This window comes from Equus caballus, chromosome 11 (genome assembly GCF_041296265.1).
Source record: "Equus caballus isolate H_3958 breed thoroughbred chromosome 11, TB-T2T, whole genome shotgun sequence".
NCBI classification, from domain to species: domain Eukaryota; kingdom Metazoa; phylum Chordata; class Mammalia; order Perissodactyla; family Equidae; genus Equus; species Equus caballus.
In genome coordinates, this window is record NC_091694.1 from 19,091,392 (window position 1) to 19,114,654 (window position 23,263).

The window sequence follows — 23,263 nt, forward strand, 5'->3', positions numbered from 1 at the left end:
TCCGGGCTTCCCCATTCCAGGACTTGGCTTTCTCCATTCTGCTATGGCCATTTCCATTTATCTATGCTCTCCAGCTTCCCAAATGTTGTTGACATCTCTTGTCTGCTATTGTCCCTTCTTCAGGTCTCTCTGTCCATCTGAGTTTATGCCTTTCTCATTCTTTTTACCATCATTTTAGTGGGTTTGGGAGAGGGAGAAGAGGTAAATGCGTCATGTGGATACATGTGATTCAAAGTGCCACATTTACCTTTGAGTCTCTTTACAATGTTTAAATTCTGTGTCCTGCTTCTCCTTAGATAGGGAGCTCTTTTCACTGCTTAGAATTGTATTCTGCTTGGACTAGGGGTTGGGTGAGGCAGAGGATAACAAAGGAGTAGAAGATACACACCATTTCTCCAAAAAATTACATTCCATTTGACTCTCTCAGGGTAGGGTAAGGGCCATTTTTCCATTGTGTGATTTCTGTCAACTACTCTTTTCAAAAGTAAGGAAGTCCAGCTACCCCTCCTATGTATTTTATGTATTTTGGCTAAGGGAGTTGGAGGGCTGGGTGGGGTCCTCAGGAAGGTCATAGGATGGAAAAATCTGATTCATAATCCACATAAAGTCAGTGCTGGGCAGGGACAGTAGAGATTATCAAGTTCAATTTCCTTATTTTACAAAAAGTAAACTGAAGCCCAGAGTTGATTTGGATCAACTTTGCTGTCTTGAGAAATACTTCTCGCAAAAGATCGCTTGAAAATGCCAAGTGCTTAGCAGTCATTGAGCCTTTGGGTCTCCTGTTCCCTCCATGCCAAGGCTGCGGTCCCTTGCTCTTCCTCGGGTCAAAGGTCGTTTCAGAGATAGTCCCTCTCCTCACTGTACCTAGTTTTATTTTTTGTAGCACTTGTTAATACCTAAAACCAAGTAATTATTTTATTATTTATCTCATTTTCCCCGCTGGAATGTAAGCCCTGTGACAGAATGGACCTGTCCTATCTCGTTCACCGTTTAATCCTCAGGGCGAACCGAGATTTGAAACTAAGTAGTCTGGCTCCATAATCTGCGTTTTCAGCCACTACATTATACTGCTATTTGCTGAATAAAGCAGAAGATGGTCCTGCAAACAGGAGTCAATAGAATTAAAAAGATACCGCACTCGGGTAGACTAGCAGGTGGAAAACATCCGGACGCAAGCCCACTGTGCCCCCGGTGCCCTTTCTCTCCGGAAGCGCTTGCAGCTCTCCGGCGCAAGTGCGCACGCGCGGCCGCCGGGGTCGCTCTGGGGCGCGCGCGAAGCGGGGACGCGAGGGAAGGTTCCGTCTCTGGGGCCGAAGGGCGCCTGCGCCGGCGGGGCTCCGGCCAGGACGCGCAGTCTCGCTGGCTCCCTCCCTCGCCTGCGCGCGACGGGTGGGCGTGGGAGGAGGCGGGGAACAGGGAGGGGAGGGAGGGGGCGGGTGTGACGGGAGGGAAAGAGCGAACTGGAGAGCGTCGTCCTGAGAGGAGTGAAGGCGGCAAAATGGCGGACCGCTTCTCCCGCTTCAACGAGGACCGAGACTTTCAGGTAAACACGGGCGTCGCCGAGGATCCGGGGAAGGCGCTGGCCGGGCCGGAACCTCCTCCTCCCCCGCTGCCCGCTCTCCTTCCTTCCAGGCTCTGCTCCGGCTTACGAGCCTGCTCGCTTTCCTCCCGCCTCGGATTCCTCCGGGGGCCTCCCAGCTTGAGGCGAGGCCGCGTCTCCTATCGCCCCGTATTTTCTTCCCTCTTACGCTCAGGCCGCCGGGGTTGCGGCTTCGGCCGGTTAGGGCTTCGGGACCCCCGCCTGGCCGCTGTGCGAGGGCTGTGCCCCCGCGGCCCCGCCGGGCCTGGGGAGGCGCAGGGCTGGCGCCCAGGGAAGGAGGGCTGGGCGGCGAGGGCTCGGGGCGAGTGTTGCGGAGATCCGGCTTCGGAACCCCGGATTTTGCTTGCACGGCTCTTCTTGGAGCCCTCCTTCCTCTCTCCCCACTATAATAAATAAACCCCTTTCATTGTCTGTTTTCCCATCTCCTCGCCGGCGAAAAGGGTGCCTTAGTTGTCAGACGCCTTCTTGGTTCGTCAACCATTGAGATTTCCCCGGGCGTAAATGCTGTTGTCATTAGGCCGTTAATTGGGTTTGGAAAACAGTGAGTTATAGGACTGTGGTCGATGTAAGCTTAGCCCCGAATCCTGCCTCGAAAGAAGCTTTGTAAGGAGCATCATGATAATGGACTTTCCAAGCGTGTGCTAACTAGTGCCAAAAACTTGATTTTTCTGTCTTCAGTTGCAAATGTTGTATGGAAAAATGTCCTTGTGATGGCAAGCCGCATGGAGGAAGAAATAAAGGCCAAATTAGAATAACTCGTCTTTTGGCTGTTTAAAATACCTTCCTGTTGAGCATTGTTTCCGCAGAAATCTCGGCGACTAAAAGGGATTTGGTAGAGATTGGCTAGTTCTAGGGTAAAATGCAACCTCAGAATGTCAGAGACACCACCGCATTACTACCGCATATCCTGGCAACAGCAATTTGGGTCAGGGGATGAACATCAGAACTGAAGTTTTTATCCCTCTGCAAAGCTTCCTCAGAGTAACACGGGAATACTCGGGGTGTGTTTCAGAAGGCAGTTTGAATTCCCTGAGATGACTGGGTTGGTAAATAAACAGGTAAAGCAGTTAAACCAGCACTGTTAACAGTCTAGTGCATAGAACGCTTATGAGAAGTTTTGCAGCAGTAAGGGATCTGAGCGCTGTAGAAAAGCCCGGTGGTCATGCGCCTGCTGTGTAGCCGCAGCACAGTCCAGGATCTCAAGGTGTTTAAGAAATAATGCAGGTAGGGAAGTTTGAAGCAGTTCCTATTAGCCGTTTGATCCCTGAGAAAGGTGGTTTTTTTAGTGAGCAACCATAAAACATGAGTAGGCTGCAAGATGTGTGGGTTTTATTGGTAATTTTTAAAGAGACATGTTGATAACTAAAACCCCCAAGTGCTTTTCCAAGAGGGGGGAATTTCAAGGTGACCTCGTAAAACTGGAAGTAGATAATATGACCACTTAAGTTTTGAGGGAAAATGGCAGGCGACCACAGAAATTCAGCAGGCTTAAGCAAACAGGATTTGCAGGGCCTTGAAAGAAGATTTTGAAGACTGGGTAGCAGAGTATGAATGCTGTCACTTGAAAACATTGAGAAAGCCTCTACCTTTTCAAATAAGGTGACTTTCTCTTCAGATGCTGTAGTTTAGTTTAGTCTGATGCTTTAGTTGGGTTTATGTAAAACCTGCTTTTGGTTGCTTGGTAGTCTGTTGAAGATAACTACATATATTTTAAGTTTATTTCCTGCTTTTATGTTGGAGTAACCAACTCCTGCTGTATTGGATCAACCAGAAAAATGTTGTTTTTTTTTTAAATTCAGATGTCCTAGCATTATGAGTAAATAGGGTATTGGGAATGAAAATCTTTTAGACAATAATAAGCTGTTAAAGCCTTTGTAAATTATTGTGCTAACATTTCTAAAAAGCATTTAAAAATATTTAAAGGGATATTTTTTCTGGATGTCTTAATAAAGGGGAAAATAATAGATTGATTTTCATGAATGATGTCCTTCGATTTAAAGTTAGTGGAGAGAAAATGTAATAGGATGCTCCTGTGTGTAGTATATCTGGAGCATTTTTCAAGGTTGTTATTGAAAATTAAATGTGGCCTCCTTAAGGTTTTCAGTGATAAATGAGGTGAAGCCACTGAGTACTCTTGTAAACAAATCCAGAGTAAGTTTCCACACACTGCATGGATCCTGTTGCTTTAAATGGATCTTCTTATAGCACTGGAAATTTTTCTGTGTATCTTCTCTGGTGAGTTCTAGATGATTGTCATTTTCTTTGCCTTTAATTTGGCTAGATAATTTAGAATTTGTAGAATTTCCCTCTTTGCCGGTTTACCATCAAGTGCAAATTTTGGAGAGTTTGAATGTTGTCTCTTGAACTTAGTATGGAGTCACAGGTGGGCTCACTGTTAGATTTTGTGAACACCTGGAGTTTCAAAGGTATTTTGTATAATAGAGTGAGGAGCTTAACTGTGGTACCCCACTTGAAGCACTTATGAAATAAAGAGTAATCGTTATCAGGGGCATATATTTTAAAACATACATTTGATAACTTCATTATAATAATAAACAGGTACTATTCTATAGGCTTTATGTGTATTATCTCATAATCTTCACAATAACCTTAGGAGGTAGGTACATTACTCCTGTTTTCAAATATGGCAGCTGAGGCACAGCAAGTTAAATAACTTGTCAAATATACACAGCTGGTAAATCGCAGAGCCTGGATTCAGACTCTGGCTTATTGACTCTTGAAGCTGTGCTCATGACTATTATCTCTACTGGCAATTATATATTTTATATAGCTGTAATTGAGTCATCAAATGGAGGATAAACTTAGACTTCAGAAAGAATAAATGGGCTTTTGAGTGAAGTGATACAGTTACGGTTTTTTACTCTGTTCTGTTTTGTCCAGATCTGTTTCTTGTTGGTCTCCCAAGGGCTTCTGGGGAGGCTTCTGACAGTGATAAATTACGCTGTGTCATAGAGGATATATTGTTAACTGTTGTTTTAGTTTAGATATTCTTTTGTGTAGCCTTCTTAAGTGGTATTTTATTTTTGGAAATCTTTGTGATCTACGGTGATGTATTACTTTAAAAAATATTTTGAGAGTTTTGCCTACTCCTTTAAGAATCTGACCTCAATTTCTGAATGAGACATGACTTCTGCCTACGTGTACCAGATTAAGGCATATTTGTTCACAGATTGAAATGTTACACAAACTAATGGAAAGTACATAACATAATTTACGCTAAAGATGTCTTCAGCACTTTGAATTACAGGTTTACCAAGGAAAGTTTTATTTGTACAGTGACGTACAGCTGGAAGGTGTTAAGATAGACACTGCTTAGCACTTTGTGTTGCGCAGCTATTAATGGGGATATAGTTGCATGCTAGTGAGGAAATGTTCTTCAGTTTGTGTACCTGCAGAGGGCTGGGATTTAGAGTAGCCTCTCTTTCCTTCTTGTTCTGAATGTATTCTGCATTAGAATTCTAATGCAAAGGAACTGCAATAGTAGATCAGTGAGTGATAGAAAAATGAGAGACACACATATTTTAAAGGTCATAATAAAAATATAAAAATTACCCAAGAACTTTTTGTAATCTGTTTAAGTAGTGATAATGGTAAATGGCAGTAAGCAAGTCATGTATTACTTTTATGTAGTATGTTTGTAGGATTCCTCTTTGTGTTTCATATATGATACCAGGATGTGACCTTCAGTTAATTCTTAGTTCAGACCATTAAGTCAGGAGGTTTACAGTTTTAAAATACTTAGCTCACAGAAAATATACTAATATATATAAAATATACTAATACAATACTAATACACTAATATTTTCTGTGAGGTCCTATGTAAGAGAGTTGGCATTCTAACGCAAGGATGCCAGAGATGACACAAGGGCAAGTGTTCTAATCTGTTTCCTGAGTCTCTCTCCCATCATCTGGAAGAGATGCCACTAGCTATGAAAATAAGTGTCAGCTTTACTTGGGATACTGAAACATTACTATTCCCTTTCTCATACATATTATGATAAGTGGAAAGGATTGGAACCAAGGCTGTACAGATTTCAAAACAGTGATGATGAACAGGCATGATTGTTAGCAAATGCAGAATTATTGGTTAGGATATTATCGGGATCAAGGGTGACAAAAGTAAGGTTAACATGAGGGAAGGCTCCCTGGTGGTGATTTGAAGGGTAAAGGGTATATATTTAAGGCAAAAGGCCCTTGAAAACATAACAAGGAATAAAATCAGAGAAAGACATTTATAAAAAAAGTTGCATTGGAGGGAGAATGAGATTGGCAACAGCTATCATCATAGGGCTTCATGTGATGGTGTGCTTATTTATTTCTTTTCAAAGCAGGCATGGGAGACGAAGAAGAAACAGGTCTAGACAAATATACTATTAGGTTGATTATTACAGGACGGTTCTAGTGCTGTCAAAATTATAGAAAAATAGGTGTCCCTGTTGTATTCTCTCGTTTTATTCTATACGTGTCACACAGTTCTCATTAAAGTTCTGCAGAGGGATTCTTTTATCACATTTTTTCAGGTCTTTATAGGTTATATGACCAGAACTAAAATTCATGACTTAAAATTTTTTTAAGCACATGTATAATTACCTATCCTGTTTGTGCTGCTTCCTAGCTGAGATACATTTTCATATAATTTCTATCTATTTGGGTACTTGATAAAATGAAAAAAGGACAGTCTTGTTTTCTTGATGTGGTCAAGATTACCATTTTGTGAAAAAAAGTAGCAGAAGTTCATGAGATCTTGAATTACGGATTTGAAACCCAAAAGGGGTTCGTCTTTGTTCTTATGACTTAATAAGTTTCTAATATTTTATTAATGAAAATTGATTTCAGCTTGAATTAGACATCCAGTTCTTGAATTCTGTTAAAATTCCTTCCCTGAAACAACTTGGTACTTTTGCTTGTATGTCTGGCATTAATTCTCTTTTCATATTAGCATTGCCATTTAGTATTAAGTGAAAGCTGACTCAGAGTAATTACCAAAGGAATTACAAATGACCACCACAAATACTGAAAGAAGTCATTGATTTGATATTGCAGTGAATACCAGAAGATGTTGTAATGATTTTCCATTTATAAAAAGTGAATTGTCCATTTAACTAAATGTGCTTAGTGCATATTGTATTAATCAGTGCAAAAATTTAAATATGCCCAGGCTGAAAGACACAATATCCTGTATTATCATGTTTGTACTAAATGATATCTTTGGGATTTAACAAATATATTTAGTATTTTATACTTAATTTAGGATTGTATGGAAGAAAAGATAGCTAAAGTTGCTTTGGCATTGTACATAGGTTAATAGCACATAGTGTTTTAGTAAGTGCTATAGATAGTAAGAAATTAGAGTTAAGGCCTAAAATAGGAGTTTCCTGTTATTTGCCTTAATTCTTTTTACCAGCAATGTTGAGATAAGGTAAATTTTGCGTTGTGTGTCACTTAAGAGACCAGAAAATATCTTTGTAATATTACATTTGGTCTCATCTCACAAGGTGCCAATTATTTGTCATCCTTGCCACTCTTTGACATGACATGACATGGATTTCAAAGAGGGATTTTGATTTGTCTCTGTGTTTTATAGAATAGACATACAAAGCAACTCTCCAGGTTTAAAGTTGTAATAGAAAGTCACTGATCATGTTTCGTGACTAACATTTTTTTTTGAAGATTGGCACCTGAGCCAACAACTGTTGCCAATCTTTTTTTTTTTTTTTCTGCTTTTTCTCCCCAGATCCCCCCAGTACACAGTTGTATATTTTACTTGTGGGTCCTTCTAGTTGTGGCATGTGAGATGCCGCCTCACTGTGGCCTGACAAGCAGTGCCATGTCCATGCCCAAGATCTGAACCAGCGAAACCCTGGGCTGCCGAAGCAGAGTGTGTGAACTTCACCACTCGGCCACGGGGCCCGCTCCATTGACTAACATTTTAAATAATGATTGTTGGAAAAGTTAGTCCTCATGTCTTATGGCTCATTAGCATAATTTTTCCAGAGTTGATGGGGGAAGAGCAACTTAATTTTTCACTCTTTGTAGACAGTACTGATCAAGAAATTAATTTGACACTCTAGGCCTTGACAGTAGAAGGTAAAACTGATGCTTGTGGATTATATGCTGTAGTGTCAGTAATTTCTCTTGTTGCTGTGAGTAAAGCTGTGAGTAAAATTATGAGGTACCTTAAGAGAAAGGGCGAAAGTGGTTGAAAATTTAATTGGTGTAATACTGCTTTAGGGTAACATCTGCACAAGACTTACCAAGGAGTATGATTGCCTTGAATATTTTTCTAGAATATAAACTAATTTTTGAGAAGATTGTTAAAACAGTGTTTGAATAGTACTTGTATTGAGAAGTAAATATGAGTATGTCTGTGGTAGACGTTGGTTAAGAAGTGGTATTTTTTCCCAAAGAGCTTTTGTTTTTGATTGAGAGATAACAAAAGTAACAATAATTTTTAGTTTATTACTTATAAGACCATCAATAAATGCAAAACTCTAAGAAAAGGAGAGAACTCTTAATGTGGGATGATTGGGTATGCCTTTATGAAGAAATTAGCATTTAAGCTGGGTCTTGAAAGATGGAATTGCATCCTTGCAAAGGAAAAGAATGGGAGGCATTCAGTTGGAGAAAATAGCCAGGCCAAAAGTATAGAAGTGGAACAAAAGTACAGAAGTATATGTACAAAAGTATAGAAGGAGAACTGGGTTTTGATTTTTTTTAATGACAATGAATAAACCATTGGGCATAGGGAAAAAGTGAAAGCTAGGGCTGCAAAAGTAAGTTTTATTTTAATGCTTTAAGCAGGAAGGTAGTAGCTATTTAAGATGTTTAAGAGGGATAGACATCAAAGCAGTTTTTCTTATGGGAAGATTAATTAAGATATAATTGTGTTGTATGTGCTATACATACAGTTAAAGCTGTAATAACCAGTCTCCATAAACCAGAGTTAATGTGAGTGAGGGCAAGGGAGTGATTATAATAATGGACTGTGTGATTTTAAGGTTGATAGGGAGATAAGTGAGGACTTTTCAGGTGGAGAGGTGGGGGACTGGAGTGAAAAGTTGGGTCAGTGGATTATATGTTCTGATGGGGTTTAGGAATTGTTGGAGTGGAGATACTAGAGGGAATGAGCTGGAAAGATAGAAGATTGTGGTTGGAGAGCACAATGTTTGAAATAGATTATGGAAGGTTGAGATTATTGGTAATGATCATGAAAATGAGATGGCTAATGTAGGATGGAAGACAAGGTTATTATAGGAAAGGAAATTAAGGAACTGTGGCACCAGGATGTTGTAAAATTATCCAACTTGGATATTAGTATGGTAATATAATATAGTTGTATACTGTCGTGGTTTAGTAAGTGCCCTTATATACCTTCTTGTCTTCCAGCAACTCAGTGAGGTAAATAAAATAGATAGTGTCTCAGTTTTACAGATGAAGAAACTGAGGCCCAGATAAATTACCTGTTTTGCCTAGTACAGAGCTGAGTTTTGAACTTTAATCTTCTGATTTGTAGTGTTTTTTCTTCTGTGGTGTATAGATTGGCCTCTTTTCAAGGAGATGAGTGTTGGTGTTGTGTACTGTATATAAAGCATTGTTTAATACATGGCAGCATTTTCTACCAGTTAACTAATTGGTGGGAAATAGTTGGTATGCTTATCATTATATATTTTTTCAGTGTTATAAGCTTAATTGATTGGTTATGGCTTCTTGCTTTCCTTTTTGCTGTGTATAGATCTACTAGACAATTTTATTCCATTTCCCAAACATTTATTAAGTGCCCATTTGTTAGCATGGCAGCATAAAAGGTTAAGAAAAGAAGGTAAAATCAATCCAGTTTGTTCCAGTAAAAGAGTAAGTGGGAGGGGAGAATGGTACTTCTACTGGATACTGTCAAATTAGGCTACTGTCCTAGTATCCTTGACCATTACAACATCAAAAATTGACTGCTGTGATATCTAGTGATGATACTATCAGCTACTGTTTTCTGAGTATGTGTTACGTGCCAGCCCTGTGCCAAGGCATTTTGGAGATAGTTATCTAATCTAAGTAACTATCCAAACCAGGGGGTGGTATCCCTCATTTTAAAGATGAGAAAACTGAGGCTCTGCGAAATTCAGGCCACGTAGTTAGGAAACTCAGATTTGAATCTTGATCTCTCCTAAAATGGGACTTTTCCTGTGGTTCCTGATTGTTTCAAGTATAAGATCCAAACTCAGTAACTTGGCCTATAAGATTCTTAAGCATGTGGTGCCACCATAACAGGTGTATCTCTTTTCTTTTCCCCTCATTGTCCTGCCATCCTGCAGTTCCTGTTATCTGGAAATGTTTGGCTCTTTCATTATTGTTGTTTTTACCTATCTGGAATTCCTACTACTCATTCTTCAAGACTCAATTTGATGTCGTCTCTGATATCTTCCCTAGGCAAAGTTAGTTGCTTTATTTTCTGTGCTCCCATAGCACTTTGGTTATATTTCAATAATAGCGCTTTTACTAATAATAGTAGTAGCTAATAGTACAGCGTGCTTACTGTATTAGACACTATGTTATGTGCTATTATCTCATGTAATCTCCCAGTAAGGTAAATTCTGTTATTATCTCTATTGTACAAATGAAAAACTTACCCAGTTTGCACTGGGAGCAAGTCGAAGAGGTCACTTTCAGGTAGTTTGGACCAGTCTAGGCCTTTAACCACTGTACTGTTCTACCTCTCCTACTGTATACTTACTTACTTCTTATAATTTATCTTATCTCACTGGACTTAGAACTCCCTGAATGCAGAGTCTTTTTTGTTTTATTCATTTTTCTAGTGTTGAGTCAAGATTTGGCACCTAGAAATTGCTCAGATATTTCAATTAATGATTAACTAAGGCAAGTATGTAGGAAGGAGAGGCTTAGGAGAATCTGAGAAGAATGTCCAGGCTTGGGGACTCAGCTTCCTGCAGTGCTGTAGATTATCTAGGTTGAATTATTAGTTTCTGTGCTATCCTGTAAAGCCAGTTGAGGGATATTTCAAGTATGGAAGTTGGCAGTCATTTTTTAGCTGTGAGTTTCCTTCTGTGTGACACACTGTACATACACTTCTTTTCCTGTGGACTAGTGCAGAATTTTTGTCAAACGTCTGAATAGATAGACATTTGTCATACAAGCCATTGGTACAAGCAATAATATGCATTACTGTGGGTCCCAGAGGAATTTTTAACTGTTTCCTTTCTTTTTTGAATGCCTCAAGAATTGTTTGCTCTATCTTGCATGCATTTCTGAAAAAGGTTGATCTCTTCCGTAGGATTTTTAAAAGTTAGTAATTTTTCAGTGTAGTGCTTTTTTGGAAGCCAGTTCTTTCTTGTTCTAGTAAAATTATCCAGTAAATTGGATGTGCCAAACAGGTGTACATGTATTTTTAGATGAGTGTGTGATATACTCATACCTTTGACCCAGTGTACTGTTTTCAAGTTCTTAGTTATTTGCTAAGATTGCTAGCCAATTATCTTTCCTACCAATTTACATAGAATTAAATTTAATAAGTGAATTTATTCTTCTGGGTTATTGACTGGCCTCGACAGTACTTTAAAATAATAATTCATTACTTTTTACTTCTTTAAACCTCACAACCTATGCAGTAATACTATAGTGTAATCATCTGGATTTTACAGCTGGGGAAACAGGCCTATGCCTAGAGAGAGGTTTGGTAATTTGCCCTAGGTTATACAGCTAGCAGATGGTAATGATTTGATTTTTGGTGTCTCTGACTTCAGAGGTCTTTGGTTTCATAATAATATACTGGAAGTTGTTGTGAATCAGACTATATGATTATGAAGACAATAGTGAAGAATTGAGGTTTTTGAGGAATTGCCCACAATGGTGTTTTTGTCCACTTTCCAAATTGAAATAAATTTTAAGTATACTAATAAAATGACACCAATAATCCTTCAGAATGGGTTTTTTTTGGGGGGGCGGGTAGTTTTTTTCATCCTGAGACATTTTCTTTCTGAATTGTTTGGGATAATACTAGAGTTACTTTATTTGGAATGAGTAGGGGAGAGGGAGACAGAGGAAGTCTCTCATTTATTTTATGACAGAAGAGGATTGTTTTTTTTTCATAGATGGAATATGACACTATCCTGTATGGTTCTATCTGCTAAAATACCATTTTTTGTCCATGGCAGGTGAAATCAGCATGATTCTGTATTTTGAATTTAGAAAGTCCAAGTTATATACAAGTATGTTACTTGAGTTGTGAGGTAGGGCTACGCTTAATATATCCACTTAGTAACATTAGACAGTCTCTAAGGGAATAATGGTAAATACGATACAAAAGATATATTTTTGTTGGGGAGATTTGGAGCGGAGAGAAACAGGAACATTTACAGTATGCAGCTTAATAGCCGGAGCGAGGTGCTAGCAGATAGGGCTAGCATGAGTGGTACAATATACTGCTAAAGATAAAACTGTTTTAAACTTGGCCCAAACCTAGTCTAGATGGGAAAAGTCAGACAGGACTTAAAACTTTAGTCTATATGATCCTCGTGTTAATAATTAATTTGACTATTCGTTAGAAACTCTGGATCCACTGACTTTGACTATGAGTAATATTTTTTCCTTAAATTTTTTTTTTAGAAATTGTATTAGGTTTTAATAGTTGTGGAAAGACGGAAGAGAATATCCCTTCTTTAGGGTCTTAAATATTGTGTTCTGCTATTTGAGATTATGGGCTGTTGGTTGTGATCTTTAAAGAATTGTCCCGATAATTGCGTCTTCTCTAGCTCTAATTTTCCCTATTAATTACCATATAGTTAATCACTGGAAAGGGTACAGCTGTGGGATTATGTGATTCCAAAATCAGCAGTGGTTACCAAATAACAAGATTCCACTTATATGGGTAAATTTAGGACAATCTCTATCTCTATTTATATTTAAATGATCAGCACAGCTAAATTTGTAATAGAGAAGTTTCCGCATTTGTCCTGTGCTTGGAAGCAGAATCCTTGACCTGTAAGGAACTAGAGCTACTGTGTATTTTAATAACGTGCAGGTCAGCCAGGTTCTTCTATTCATTTGTAATTAGACCGGCCACAAGTTGAAGCTTTTTTTGAGAGAAGAGGCAGTTGAAGGAAAGTCAGCTGGGTGTGTGTATACACGTCTGTGCATTTTAAAATATTTAACATTAACACTTTTTTTTAGAAAAGTGAATTTGCTCCTAGTCTGATTCTTTTGAAGTTAAATTTCTGATCAGCATAAATGAAAATCTATATTTCAATTCTGAAAGCAGGTAGTATTTGAAAAGGAAGAGTTGATTTAGACAATGAAATAAGTGTTCCAAGCAATCATCATTAAAATTGAATTTTAGGAATGCTCTAACATAGGATCTGTGAATTTTCACTAGGATGACCACATGTTCCCGTGTATGCCTTTTGTCCTGGCATAATTACTGTTAGCACTCCTTTTTACTCTCAAAGTGCCCTGGTTTGTGTGATTTATTATATGATCATCCTAGCTCTAACGGGATTTGAGAAATCTAAATGAGGTTTTAAAAGCAGGGTAAAGCAGAAAAAAATACTTTTCAAATCCCTGTTGAGGCCTTCAGATAATCAGATGTCATACTGACTATTTTTGGAAAGAATGATCTTAATTAGTCTAAGTTCATCAGAATGACTTAAAAAATTTTTTGGGGGGAGGAGAGAGGCAAGAAATAAAATACTTATCATCATCATCACTGCTGCTACTATTTCTACTATAGTTTGTGCCCTGGGGGTTTGAAATCACGTTTTATATTCCTTCCGTCCTCTTCTTTTTGCTTTGCCAGTAACATTCAAAAGGAACAAATGGATTCAGAGTGAAAAAAAGTAAACCCCTTAACCTTCTTAAAGACTACCACTATTTTCAGTTATATGATGGCTCTTTCAGAGATATATAATACATTTACAAGCATTGTCTACTCTACCTTTCCAAAGGGTAGCATGCAAGCACATTTTTCAGCACTTTGATTTTTTCTCTTAATAATACGCTTGGAGATTATTCCATAATCAAAAGACTTTTTGTTTGTTTTTATTTTAAACTAATTTTGGATTTGTAGAATGGTTGCAAAAGTAGTACAGAGAGTTTTAGTACACCACTCACCTAACTTCCCCTCTACAATATCCATACAGTGATCATAATATGGTTACCAAAACTAGGAAATTCACGTAGGTACAGTAATCTTAACTAAGCAATAGGCCTTATTTGAATTTTACCACTTTTTCCACTAATGTTCTTTTTCTGTTCCAGGATCCCATCTAGGATTCCACACTGAATGCATTTAGTTATTTCTTCTTTCTCTCCTCTAGTCTGTAACAGTTCTGCAGTTTTTCCATGTCTTTTGTGGTAACCAGAAGGTTTTGACTAATAACTCTGCTTTATATGGAGAATATTGTTTCAGAATTATGGAGACAAGGTATTGTTTTTTTTAAATCTTTGAGTTTTGTATAGTGTAATACAGTGCTGGGAATATGGAACTAAGAATCAAGCCTTTATGAGTTGGTGACAGTCTATATCAGTTTTCTTATTTGTAAAATAGGGATGATTTAAAAAATCCCCTAACCTCAACTAATTGCCAAATCCTGTGTTGAGTATCTCACAGTTTTGTTAGGGTAAGCTTTCTGAAGGTATTTTATAAAGCTAAAAGAAGCCGTACATGTTTATATATATGAAGTGGTATGACCCTTCCCAAAACTTGCTTTTCAATAAATCTTTTATTTTAGGACAGTTTTAGATTTACAGAAAGATTGCTAAGATAGAACAGAGTTCTCATATATATACCTCATAAACTCTGCACCCAGTTTCCCTGATTATTATCTTATATTAGTATGGCACATTTGTTACCATGCTAATGAACCAATATTGATATATTATTATTAACTAAAGTCCATACCTTCATTCAGATCTCCTTAGTATTCCCCTAATGTCCTTTTTCTGTTCCAGGACCCCATAAAGGATACCACATTACATTTAGTTGTCATGTCTCTTTAAACTCTTGTTGGCTGTAATAGTTTCTAAAAACTTTTTTTTTTTTTTTTTGAGAAAGATTAGCCCTGAGCTAACATCTGCTGCCAGTCCTCCTCTTTCTGCTGAGGAAGACTGGCCCTGAGCTAACATCCGTGCCCATCTTCCTCTACTTTTTATATGTGGGATGCCTGCCACAGCATGGCTTGCCAAGCGGTGCTATGTCCGCACCTGGGATCCGAACCAGCGAATCCCTGGCTGCCAAAGTGGAACTGTACACACTTAGCCGCTGTGCCACCGGGTCGGCCCCATCTAAAAACTTTTAAAGGGCAAAAATTTAATGTTATAATTGTCATTAATTTTGGGTCTAATTTAATAAATATTTCAATTTATCCTAAGTACCTCTGTATATTCTATAGCACAGTAGAACCCTGTGTCTAATTTTTATTGTATATTTGTTTAATCTTTTAGAGCAAACGCTTTGACTTGTATATTTGTGTTTGTGACATTGTTAGGAACACATGACTTATTTGATATAAAAGCCTTCATTAGGAGCATGGATCTGAAATTTATCATTGTTCTAAGGAAAAAAAGATTTGCTTTAAATGATCTGGTTTAGGGAAAACCAGGGACTGCTTGCTTCTTTTAGTTAAAGAAAGAGGGAGTGTTTCATATATCTTCTTTGATCCCCTTAATGGCCAAGACATGAAGTTCTTAACTCCTCTTTGAGAAAGGAGCTATCTAATCTTTAAGGCAGTTCCCTCCAAATCACCACTGTCTTTGATCTTCTCCAACAATTTTCCCCTTGGGTTTCTCTATATTGGCCCCTCCCCCTTAAAATCCTAATAAACGGTTTTAAAAAGCAAATTTTATTATACCACTCTCTTTCTTAAAGACCTTTACTAGCTGCACAGAGTAAATCATAGATCAGAGAATAAATCCTGTGACCTACAATGCTGTCCTTGTACCCTTCCGCTTCCTCAATGAGAGAGTCCCTGCACTTCTCCCCTGTGCTTGGCTCAGATCCAGCTCCTTCCACTTTGAAGTCTTGCTTGATACTCCTAGTCAGTGCTCGCCCAGCTTTTAGTTCACCTCTGTTATGGTATTCATCAAATTGTAATTCACTGTTTACCTGTCTCCTCCATAAGGCATGTTGCTTAAATCCAGTTACTCTTTCTTCATTTATATGTCCTGTGCCAGCACAGTTCCTAGTAAGTGGCAGAAAATTAGTGAATATTACGTATTGAATTGGAATAACATGTTCTTTTATGTAAATAAAAAGGTAAGAGACTGGTTCATAAGGACGGTTTTTTTTTAGCAACTGTAAAGACTCAGTACTTCCACATCCTTGCTCTTGCCCCCTAATTTTTTCAGTCTTTTTAAGGTGATTTGCACTGTTCAAGTTAGACCCATTAAGGATTTTTTTGTAAAATACTTTTCTCCAGACATTTGCTTTGACTGAACTTGTAGGTAGAACTTTAATCTTATACCTAGATATATTACCTAGTCCAATAGCCTCTTGTCACAGGTGAGGAAAATTTGTGCTAACAGTGTCTTTAATTTTTTAGAACATTGTGCCCCCCTTATTAAAATTCATTATTAAAAACAAGTAGTACAAATGTTAACGTGGATATTGTTAAAAGCTCACACTACCTTGTTAACAAAGTAAAAAGTGAAAGCCCTACTTTCTCCATTTCATTTCTTAGAGGTAATCATTGTTATCAGTTTTACCATTTTGTAGTAAAGTTTTAAAATGGACGTACTGTTTGGAAGAAATGCTTTAGAAATAGTTACTATGGGTTTACTCAAATTATTAACTTTCTCTCTTTTTTATTTACTTTTTAAAAATATATAGACTTTATTTTTATTTGTTTTTTTGAGGAAGATTAGCCAGTCCTCTTTTTTGCTGAGGAAGACTGGCCCTGAGCTAACATTCATACCCATCTTCCTCTACTTTTTATATGTGGGACGCCTGCCACAGCATGACTTGACAAGTGTTGCATAGGTCTGCACCCGGGATCCAAACCAGTGAACCCCGGGCCACTGAAAGTGGAACATGCAAAGTTAACTGCTGTGCCACCAGGCCAGCCCCTAGACTTTATTTTTTAGAGCAGCTTTAGATCCACAGCAAAGGTGAGTTGAAAGTCCAGGGTTCCCATATTATCCATTTCCCACTTCACGTGCATAGCTGCCTCTACCATCAGCGTCTCACAACAGAGTGATACATTTGTTACAAGAGATGAGCCAACATTGAGGCTCATTATCAGCCAAGGTCCTAGTTTACATTAGGGTTCACTCTTGGTGTAGTTCTGTGGGTTTTGACAAATGTAGTATAATGACATGTATCCATCATTATAGTATCATGCAGCATAGTTTCAGTGCCCTAAACTTCCATGCTCTACCTGTTCCTCCCTTCTCCCCTAAGCCCCTGACAACCACTGATTTTTTTTTTTAATGTTTTCATAGTTTTGCCGTTTGTAAAACATTATATATTTGGAATCATACAGTATGTAACCTTTTCAGATTGGCTTCTTTCACTTAGTAATAATGTATTCAGGGTTCCTCCATGTCTTTTTGTGGCTTGATAGCTCATTTCTTTTTAGTGCTGAATAATAGTCCATTGTATGAATGTACCACAGTTAATCAATCTGTTCATCTGTTGAAGGATGTCTTGGTTGCTTCCAAGTTTTTGCAATTATGAGTAAAGCTGCTATAAACGTCGTGTGCAGGATTTTGTGTAGGTAACAAGTTTTTTACTCATTTGGGTAAATACCAAGGAATGTAGTTGCTGGATCATATGGTAAGATATGTTTGGTTTTGTAAGAAACTGCCAAACTGTCTTCCAAAGTGGCTGTACTATTTTGCCTTCCCACCAGCAATGAATGAGAGTTCCTGTTACTCCCATATCCTCCTCAGCATTTGGTGTTGTCAGTGTTTTGGATTTTAGCTTTTCTACTGTGTAGTGGTATTTCATTTTAATTTGCACTTCCTTAATGATATATGATGTTGAGTATCTTTTCATATTCTAATTTGCCACCTGTATATCATCTTTGGTGAGGTGTCGGTTCAGATCTTTTGCTCAGTTTTTTTTTTTTTCTGGCCCTGAGCTAGCGTCTGTTGCCAATCTTCCTCTTTTTGCTTGAGGAAGATTGTCACTGAGCTAACATCTATGCCAGTCTTCCTCTATTTTGTATGTGGGATGCCACCACAGCATGGCTTGAGCAGTGTGTATGTCTGTGTCTGTGCCCAGGATCCGAACCTGCAAACCCTAGGCCGCTGAAGTGGAATACGCGAACTTAACCACTATGCCACCCGGCTGGCCCTGCTCAGTTTTTGATCGAGTTGTTTGTTTTTCTTATTGTTTAATGTTAAGAGTTCTTGTAAATTTTGGATAACTCTCCTTTATCAGGTGGGCCTTTTGCAAATATTTTCTCCCAGTCTGTGGCTTGTCTTCTTATTCCCCTGATAGTGCCTTTCACAGAGCACAAGTTTTAAATTTTAATAAACTCCAATTTATCAGCTATTTGTTATATCGATCACGCCTTTGGTGTTGTATCTAAAATGTCATCACCAAACTCAAGATTACCTAATCTTTTGTTTGCTTTTACTTGGTTTTTGTGTCATTGGTTGAGGCTGCATTTATTTTGGTGGTAAGTGAAAAATGTTATATGCTTCACCACCAAGGATTATTGTCATTGTGGTTAACCTTTTGCTTTGGTGGGAATTGATAGTGTTAATGTTTTTGTATGAACACATTTTAAATGAGTCAAATAGCCTTTTTCTATAGGGTAACTTTAATTCAGTTTAAATCTGCAGATTCATGAAATTTTAGGCCAAGAAATGGCATAAAAGAGTGTCCAGTTCAAGTTCTTCATTTTATGTGTGAGTACACAATGGATGAGAAATATAATATGATTTGTATGAAGTCATACAGCAAGTTAGCAATAAAAACAGCACTTAAAATTGGTAGTAGCCATTTAAAGAACTAAGATGGAAGATGTATTGATAATTTTTCTTGTATGAAAAGTACTTTTTTTTGTTGGTAGTATTTCTCATTCTCTGTGACTTAGTGTTATGATTTCTTACCCTTTAAAAGGGTAAGTTTTAAAACATTGAAAAATTTCAGCAGTTTTTATGCTTTTCAAATGTTGCAGCTGATTGCTTGGTTGGTTTGTTATGGCAAGTCAGATACTTCTGAATGTTGAGAAGTAATCTCTGTCAAATCACTAGATTAGTTATGGGTATTTGTGGAATATTTTTTTTCAGGCTATTTAAAGTGAATTGCTATTACTAATATCAGGAGATACTTAAATTTTAAAAAAACTAAACGTTAGATGTTTTTCTTCAGATAGATTTATCAGCTGCTGACACATTTGCAGAACATTGCTTGCTTATTAGTTCTTGTCCACATAAATAGTCTACACAGTTGTAATCAATGAACTACCACTTTAATTTTTCCCCTTCTATTTAACTTAACAGATTTCTGTATAGTTTTAAAATGTTTATGATGGCTCCCAAATTGTTATATTAATAAAACAGTATTAAACTCTTCCCCTGTTGGACATTTGTTTCTACTTTATAAAATATATTAGAGAAATGCCAAAATGAATATATTCTGCATTTTGAATTTGTGATAGCTATGGAAAATGTGATATTCTTCTCTCAGTGTTCCCTCCTCTTGTCTTTTCCTCCTGGAAAAAGAAAGTCACAGAGTAGCATAACAGAAAGAAAGAGCATGAACTTTGAAGTTATAGAGGCTTGAGTTTGGAATTTGGGCTTCTTTACTTACTATGTAAGTAACTTTGAGCATATTTCTTACACCCTCCGAATTCTATATCTGAAAATGGAAATAATGATGCTTACCTTGTTGGGTCATTGAAGGGATTAACTGAGATAATGCCTGTGAAGTACAGAGTGCATGATACCTATTAATAGGTATTCAAAAGATAGCTGTTACAAATGTACTGTTTAGCAAGACCACAGGAGTAAATTGTTAAAATTGAGTTCCTCTCTTGAGCTTTCTTTTCTAAACAATGTTTAATTTAGACTGTGAGTTAGTAAAAAATATCAGCAGGATACTTTTACTTTTTAATGTGTAAATTTGTTGGTTTCATTGAAAAGATCATTTGGTTAAAAATTTTTAAGTGTCTGAATCCATCTGTTTCGGTGTCTTTCACTATTATTAATTTTTCCCATCTAAACTGATCAGTTTTTTAAGTTGGAATTTATTATAGTTGGGATTACATTGTGGATGATTGGTAGATGCCTTTTTTTAAATAGCCAACTTCTCAGTGGCAAAGGAGTGATTCTGGTGTCAATTATTGAGAAGACTGGCAAAAAAATGAGCTGAGCTTGTGGCCTGTTAGGTCTAATATATAAGCTTTTAAAAAATATTTCAGGGGCCGCCCGGTGGCGCAGCAGTTAAGTTCGCATGTTCCACTTTAGCTGCCCGGGGTTCGCCAGTTCGGATCCCGGGTGCAGACATGGCACAGCTTGGCAAGCCATGCTGTGTTGGGTGTACCACATATAAAGTAGAGGAAGATGGGCATGGATGTTAACTCAGGACCAGTCTTCCTCAGCAAAAAGAGGAGGATTGGCAGCAGTTAGCTCAGGGCCAGTCTTCCTCAAAAAAAAAAAAAAATAAATAAATAAAAATTCAAATACCCAAGTAAGTTTATTGTAAATGGTGTTGATTCAAAAATACATACGGTTTTCAATTTAAATCTTCAAAGATAAACAAAATGATTATGATTTCTGTTAGGGTATTTGAGTATTAGGTATTTAAGTATAAAATTTAAAAGGAAAAAAAACTTGCAGTTAAAAACAGGGCCTCCCTCTCATCTTTTCTCTGTTGGGTACTCAGTTGTCTTCGAGTTAACTCTGGCATCTGCTTCTTATGTATTCTAGAACTGTATATGCATGTTTTTTAGTTTGTTTTGTTTTTGTTTAATTAAAAAATCAGACAGTAATATTGACTTTTATTGTGATATGCCGTTCTGTGAATTTTAACATATGTATGGATTCATGTAACCACCACCATTATATGTTTACAGGACAGGATTTAAACTTTTTTAATGCTTAAAAAATATTTTTTAAGGAGGGAGATGTAGAAATACTGACTTTCCCTTCATATTTCATTTAAAGAAATTATTAAGATACAGTGAAACTCATCCATTTTAGTGTAGAGTTCTTCAAGTTTTAACAAAATGTGTCATGGTATAGCCGCCACCTCAGTCAGTATATAGTCCCAAGCAACCACTGATTAGTTTTTTTCTCTAGTTGCCTTTTCCAGAATGTCATATAAATGGAATCATACAATAACTTTTTGAGTATGGATTCTTTCATTTAGCATAATACATTTGAGATTCATCTATGTTATTGCTTATATGATTAGTTTGTACCTTTTTATTACTGAGTAATAAGTCTGTTGTATGAGTGTGCCACGGTTTTTTAATCCATTTCCCAGTTGAGGGACATTTGAGTAGTTTCCAAACATTCACAGACAGATTTTTGTATGAACATAGGTTTTTCTTTTCGCTTGGGTAAATACCTAGGGACAGTATTGATGGGTTGTTTGCTAATGGTGTGTTTAACTTTATAAGAAACTGCCAAACTGTTTTCTAAAGTGGCTGTACCATTTTACATTCCCACCAGCAATCTATGAGACTTTCCAATTCATGGTGCAATTTCATCAGTGCTTGGAATTGTTAGGTTTTTTTAAAGCCATTTTAATAAAGTGTGTAGTGGTATCACCTAGTGATTTTAGTTTGTATTCCCCTAATGATTAATGATGTTGAGTGCTTATTTGCCATCTGCATATCTTCTTTGGTGAAAGATCTGTTTAATCTTTTGCCCACTTTTAAAATTGGGTTTTCTTACTGTTGTGCTTTGAGAGTTCTTTATATATATTTGGATATAAGTCCTTTATCAGATATGAGATTTGTAAATATTTTCTGCCAATCCAGTTTTTCAATTTTTTTCTTTTATAAATTGTGTTTTGGCATTGTGTCTTAAGAAATCTTTGTCTCAGGGGCCAGCACCATGGCCTAGTGGTTAAGTTCACATGCTCTGCTTCGGTGGCCCAGGGTTTTGCCGGTTCAGATCTTGGACGCAGACCTAGCACTGCTCATCAAGTCATACTGAGGCGGTGTCCCACATAGCAGAACTAGAAGGACCTGCAACTAGAATATACAACTATGTACTGGGGTGCTTTGGAGAGAAGCAGCAGCAGCAAAAAAAGATTGGCAACAGATCTTAGCTCAGGGCCAATCTAAAAAAAAAAATGAAAAGAAAAAATCTTTGTCTTGCCTGAGGTTACAGATATTTCCCCTATATATTTTCTTCTAGAAACTTTATAACTTTAGGTTTTACATTTAGGTGTGCGATACATTTTGAGTTTTTTAAAATTATGGTGTACAGTATGGACTGAGGCTTTTTTTTCCTTAAGGATACCTAGTTCCAGCACCATTTATTTACATTACTGTTATTTCTCTATGGAATTACCTTTGTTGAAGATCAGTTAATCATAAATGTATGGGTCTTTTTCTGGACTCAAACCATATCATTAATCCTGTTTTATATTGTGTGTGATAGATCCAGAATGATTTGAAAACAGCTAGCTCTGTTTAGAAATTTCTTAACCATCTCATTTAGAACCTGGTGTTTATTGACAGTGGTTTGTCAATACAGGAGGATTTTCTAAAATGATTTTGTCTACAGATTAAAAGATTTTCCTAATGATTCATTATCTATTTAGAAAAACTTGAGTGATTTCTTGTGCAGTAAGGATGAACTAGAACGTCTTTTCCCAGATGTCCATTTTCTTTTTTTTAGAATTACTTAGTAGTTCTCTAATAATATCTATGTTTGTGCTTTTATTATATCATCTTTGGTAGTGATCAGTTTGGGGGCACTTCTCTTTTGATTTAAAACATAGTTCTCCTAAAAATAAAATCTTTAAAAAAAAAAGGGGGGCTGGCCAAGTGGTTAAGTTCACTTGCTCTGCTTCAGTGGCCCAGGGTTTTGCCGGTTCGGATCCTGGGCGCAGACATGGCACTGTTCATCAAGCCATGCTGAGGCGGCGTCCCACATGCCACAACTAGAAGGACCAACAACTAAAAATATGCAACTATGTACTGGGGGGCTTTGGGGAGAAAAGGGAAAAATAAAATCTTTAAAACATGGTTGTCCTAAGTTAAATAAAGTTTTAATTACTTTAAAAATAGTACCAATTATTGTTGGTAGGATGAGATTATTCTTTTATCATTAAATCTAGAGCTGTAGAGTGAAAGAGAATTACGAGGTTTGGCTGGATATTGGTGTTCAATAACATTGTGAGGTTTGAGTTAATCTAGGTAGTTGAATGTTTATTATTTAGGAGTGGAGATGCACTTTGCAATTAACACCTTTTAAGTAACTGTTAAACTTTTAAATGTTGCAGTAGAAGTTAAAAGGCCAAGAGGCAGGTGTTATTTTAAAGGGATCATTTGACAAAATACTGGAGATTAATTTAAGACAGACTTACATGATTCATAGCTATTTTTTCACTTTTAGTATTTGTTGGTGATTGCTCTTTCTCATTTTTGGAATACCTGCTTTTAAATCTTGTTCCATTTTAAAGATTTGCTTTTTGTCTTTGGCTAACCCACTCCTGTCCTGTTATTCCTT

At 37.2% G+C, this 23,263-nt stretch overlaps 1 protein-coding gene across 16 annotated transcripts in view; it reads left to right on the top strand.

Annotated features, from left to right (window-relative positions):
• The first annotated feature begins 1,235 nt into the window (after window positions 1–1,235).
• The window catches only part of GPATCH8 (G-patch domain containing 8), a 102,495-nt gene continuing 80,467 nt past the window's right edge, over window positions 1,236–23,263 (top strand). For 5 of the 16 annotated variants that reach the window (XM_023652410.2, XM_070227156.1, XM_070227157.1 and 2 more), the window contains exon 1: window positions 1,479–1,543. Coding sequence is in view for 2 of the 16 variants with exons in the window: in XM_023652404.2 (XP_023508172.1) it covers window positions 1,499–1,543 (45 nt within the window). In the remaining 14 variants the exon portion in view is untranslated. Of the gene's footprint in view, window positions 1,544–23,263 lie in introns of all 16 variants that reach the window. The other 11 variants (XM_070227165.1, XM_023652413.2, XM_070227160.1 and 8 more) reach the window with 10 other exon arrangements.